Below are 4655 nucleotides of genomic sequence, written 5' to 3'. Positions count from 1 at the left end.
TGAGCAATTAAGATTTATTCTTATGAAGGAGAAATGTCAGGACACAATACATCTATTTTATTTATATCCCATGAACAGCACTGCAATTCCAGGAACTTAAAATACACTGAATGGTCGCTTGTATTTACCTTCTTGGATAAGTTTCTCTTTACGATCCTGTGGAAGAAAGAGAACATTCATCATTATCCTATTAGAGAAGAAGTTTCAATCAGCTTGGGATGAGAGAAAAGCAGTCCTAGTATTTCAGCATGGACTATAGGAAGATAGCACCACATATGATCTTAAGGGTCTTTTCCAACCTAAATGATTCTATAAGCACAAACTCTGGTAACAGCTGTTGCAGTTAAAAAGTAAAAAAGAGCAAGTCATTTAGCTTCACCTACCAGTTACGGAAGACATGCTCAGATTGACCCCTCTGCACATCCATCCACTCTCACAGGCCAGCAGAGACCAATTCCTGTGACGGATTTTTCACCAAACTAGTTGCGTCACAGTTAATTTATACATTTAGTTTCTGCCTCTTCCTTCTCACTGAATAATCCAGTTTAGAGATCTAATTATGGAGAAACTTCTTAATAACTTGCCGAAATGTGCCTGTATTCACTTTCAGCCCATTTGTATCTCACTCTGCAGTCATGTACCTTTCTGACAGGTATTGTTACAGCACACAGACACTGCAGATATTGCCCAGATTCCTTCTGCTGGATAAAACCAGAAGACTCGCTTAAAATTTGGCAATTTATCTTTTGCTTTCCCAGATACACAACAAACACTCCTCAGGGAAAAGAGTATAATAGTTATTGTGCTTTATATACTACCAGAAAACAAAGAAACATCCCCAAACATCAGTAAGGGAACTGCAATAAAGGAAAACAAATTGTCCCGGAGACTACATTAAAAACTTCAGTTTAAATATTCCCAGGCAAGTATGTCTACATCTCACTCACACAGGTTTATTTTTAAGCACTCACATGCTAAGCCACACTTGGTGGCTAAGCCCAAGTGTGGCTTCACATACAAAACAAAACGAGCATGAAAAAATACTGCAGAGCTGCTGAAGTCTCAAAAACATTTATATCAACATGTTCGGCATGTTTCCTAAAACCTGTATTTTCGATTCATCCTACCAAACAACATTACCTATAAATATTCTATTAATTGTAATTGATGTTTGTGCTTCTCGGTTTATGACTTGATCTAAAAATGCTACTTTTGTGCAAAAGAGGGAAATAAAAGTGTTTTACAGTAGCCACAAATTCACCAGTAAAAACAGCCACTGTCTGCCAGTCACTTAGCATTTTCTTATGTATGTATATAGCTGAGTTTTTTCAGAATGATCTACCATTGCTCAGATTCTGACGCCCACATTTCAGGAGTTATAACAGAGGCAAGATAAACCTTCCAAAATCTTAAAAATCCAGCTGAGATCAGGCACTGTAATCAGCACAAGTACTCCTCCCCATTTCCTTCATGAGATTACAGAAATGGTTAAGCAATTCAGAGATGTTGCTAGGTCTGTCACCCATAAGCTCCCTATTTATTTATTTTAGAAAGTGCAGTTACTGCATGTCAACAGCTGAAAATAATAGTTTCTTATGATTAATTTACATGGTCAGTGCTAGAGAGAGCTTTATTATAGCAAAATATCCTGATCAGGGAAACTGTGACTGGCCATACCCAAGGGTACAATACAGGGCTCTCAGCACAACAGGACGTTGCAACCAGTTACGAGGCTTTGAGATAGCAGGCCCAGTATCAGCCTTCCTTCCCTCATTACTTTAATGGTATTAATCATTCTTAGGTGCAAGAGGATCCCACCAATTAACTCTCCAGGCAGATCTACATTTTACAATTTGGTGTTCACTGACGTTCAGTGTTGTCAACTGACTGACTTACCCTGTCAGCTTTGAAGACAGCAGCCCAGAAGAGGATAGGGCCTATCGCAAAAAGAGCTCCTAGAAAGGACGTCTTAGGTGTCGGGCGGAAAGTAGGGTAGACGTTCTGCGTCCTAGCGTAGGCCCAGCGGAGCAAGGCAGGATCTTCCTGGGTTGGAAAGAAAACCACAGTGAGGCCCCAGGGGCCCTGCAACGGCCACTCAACTCGGCGCGGCCCCGTTTGCCCCCGCCGCTGGGCTGGGGCCTAGGAAGCCCCCGGCTGCCTCCCGGCCCAGGCCGGGAAGGGCGCCAAGGTCACGGGGAGGGCAGCGCCCCGCCCGCACGGACCCGGACCCAGGCCCGGGCCCCGCTCCGGACGCTGGGTGAGGCGGACAAGCCCCGCGCCCCCCGCCCGGCCCGGCCCGGCCCCCCGCCCGCGCCCCGCTCCCCACTCACGATGATGGCCGGTGGGTTGGGGCTGTTGAGCTGCAGCTGGTACTGCCGCTTGAGCCGGGCGCGGATAGCCAAGCGCTCGGCCTCGGCCCGGCGCTTCTCTGGCGACGCGTCGTAGGTGCTGGGGTCGAGCTCGGCCGGCAGCGAGACGAAGCGGTTGGGCCGGTACGCCTCGGAGGCGGTGGGAGGCGGCCCCGACGCCATCTTGGACACCCGGCGCCGCGCCGCCCTGCCGACGCGCAGCCGCGGGAGGCGGTGCCGGCCCCGCGCCGCCGGGGGAGCCCCGCCCCCGCGGGGTCGCGCGCGCGCGCGGCGCCGCGCCCCCTGCCGGCCCGCGCAGGCTGCGCCAGAGGCCGGCCGGGGCTGCGCCCGCAAGTGGCGGGAGCAGCGTCCTGCCCCCTTCACGGTGGCTCGGGGGTCGGGGGGGGGCTCACGCTTAGGAGGAGGGGGGGGGGTCACGTCGAGGGAAGGTCGGTCCCTTGCTGACAGGAGTGCCAGCGGGGGACACGGCCCGTCCCCTTCCCCCCGGAAAGAAAAGGGCCTCCGGGGCCGAGCTGCGGTGCCGGGGGTTGCCGTGCTGTTGAAGTTGTTGCGTGCCCAGGGTGCCGCGCTCGCTCTCGCAGGCCTACACCGTGCACGTTTACACAAAATATCCAGTATTGCATAAGCCGTGTATCGCAGGTGGGCTGGAAGTTGCAAAACCTCGCTGTCATCGATTTTCAGCTTCAGGTCGTCTCTTTGATTCGTCAAGCAAGGCCGGGCTGGTTGGATAAGGTGCTGGATGACCTTCAGGATTATCGTGTGGTGACTCACCGCCCTGATAACCTTTATTGACAGGTTCACAAATCGCCCTCTGCTGATGAACACGAGGCGAAGAAAGCAAGCTCTGGCCTGAAGGTTTTGACTTTAGGAAGTCTTTGCCTTGTCGGTATTAAGAGCTTTGTTCTCCAGAGATGTAAAAAATATAGGCATGTTGTCTTTCTGGAAACAAACTTGCCAGTAAACAAGTTTTCTGCGGGTTTTTCTTCTTTCAGTATACAAAGTGATGATAGCAGTTATGCTGATTGGAACCAAGTAAGTTCATGGCTGTGTATATATAGTTATGGCCTCATTTACAGTGAGGTAACTCTGCAGACTCGGGTAATGTCAGATGAGGGATTACAGTGTGCTCCTGAGCTCACACAAAATAATATTGCTGACTTTATTTAAGATGCTGTGGTTTGGCACTACAATAATAGAGCAGAAGCTCTGCCTCGCATCTTATGATTTCACTCTTCTTATACCTAAGCACTTGGAAAATAGACAATCTCCTTTTGGTCTGAGCAGCTAATTAGGAGTTGGCGCTTTGCGACTTGCTTCCAGCAGGATGAAATACAAGTTGGATATTCCTGCAGTTTGTGTGCCTTGCGCACACCCCCACAGCAGGAGGTACTTTTCCCTCTCTCAAGTACAAGCCTGCAGTCCTTTCAGAAACTCTCTCCCAGTGTTTCTCCAGCTTTTCCACCCTCATTTTCTTCACAAACATGCAGCTGCAAATCCCGGTGAAAACCAAGCTGCTTCATTCACAGTCAGCTCCCAAGGAAGTGCTTACACACCCTGTTGCTTTGTTTCCCAGGGCTTTCAGCTTGGGGCAGTGGCTGCTGTTGCACGGAACAATTTACTTTCCTTTTACTTTCCCATTTCGTGACCATCGGATTTAGTGAGCTGTGTCTCCAGCTCCACGATTGTCTCTCTCCATAACCAGCATGTGGAGAGCTACTTAAGCAGCACGGTACGTATACCAGCAGCACTGCCATGTGGCACTCCTGTGGTACTTTCACCTCTGAGGGTTCCCAAAGACTTGGCAGCCTGTGTTTCCCTGCCTGTGCACGGCCTGCTTCTTTAAAAGCTGTTCCTCCCTGCTCGCTCTTATTTCTTAATAAATGACACATGCAGTCTTGAAACAGAGAGATTCCTGGCAGGAAAAGGCGTGCAGGTTGGATTAGCGTTCTGGGAAGGGATAGCTGCTCTGTGGGAAATGGTGGGTGTTTTTCCCCTCTTTGCTATGTCACAGAGTGGAACAGAAAACTTCTGTCCCTGCGGATCTCCCAAAGGACTTCGAAACAGCCAGATGCTTTTCCCCAAATCTGCTGGCTCCTGAGGTCTGGCTGTAATGGTGTGGGACAGTTCCTGTGGCAGGAGCAAAGATGGTCTTGTGGTGAAGTCACTTGGCAAAGGCAGCGGGTTCAGCTCCCAGCCCTGTTGCAGACTCTTTGTGATCTTATCTGTGCAGGTCTTATCTGTGCCTTCTCCCTCTCCCCGGAGCTCACAGCTGTGAGTGTGCATGCT

The 4655-nt window shown here is 49.9% G+C and overlaps 1 protein-coding gene across 1 annotated transcript; it reads right to left on the bottom strand.

Annotated features, from left to right (window-relative positions):
- NDUFB4 (NADH:ubiquinone oxidoreductase subunit B4) lies at positions 1 to 2531 on the bottom strand. The gene is made up of 3 exons (XM_050895378.1): positions 2331 to 2531; positions 1897 to 2043; positions 1 to 156 (listed from the first exon to the last, which is right to left on the bottom strand). Exons 1-3 carry the CDS (start codon positions 2529 to 2531, stop codon positions 97 to 99), a joined length of 408 nt encoding a protein of 135 aa, XP_050751335.1. The 3' UTR covers positions 1 to 96.
- Between the last annotated feature and the right edge of the window lie 2124 nt (positions 2532 to 4655).

The sequence above is a fragment of the Gymnogyps californianus genome, chromosome 1 (genome assembly GCF_018139145.2).
Source record: "Gymnogyps californianus isolate 813 chromosome 1, ASM1813914v2, whole genome shotgun sequence".
Taxonomy (NCBI): domain Eukaryota; kingdom Metazoa; phylum Chordata; class Aves; order Accipitriformes; family Cathartidae; genus Gymnogyps; species Gymnogyps californianus.
This window is presented reverse-complemented; position numbering and strand designations above follow the sequence as displayed.

What these genes read in the sequence shown, in the direction of transcription:
- NDUFB4 (XM_050895378.1), bottom strand. Translation starts at nt 2,531, where the DNA reads ATGGCGTCGGGGCCGCCTCCCACCGCCTCCGAGGCGTACCGGCCCAAC. An exon ending in CCAACCCACCGGCCATCATC is followed by an intron (nt 2,044 to 2,330) that starts GTGAGTGGGGAG and finishes TTTCCAACCCAG; the next exon opens with GAAGATCCTGCCTTGCTCCG. An exon ending in CTGTCTTCAAAGCTGACAGG is followed by an intron (nt 157 to 1,896) that starts GTAAGTCAGTCA and finishes TTTCTTCCACAG; the next exon opens with GATCGTAAAGAGAAACTTAT.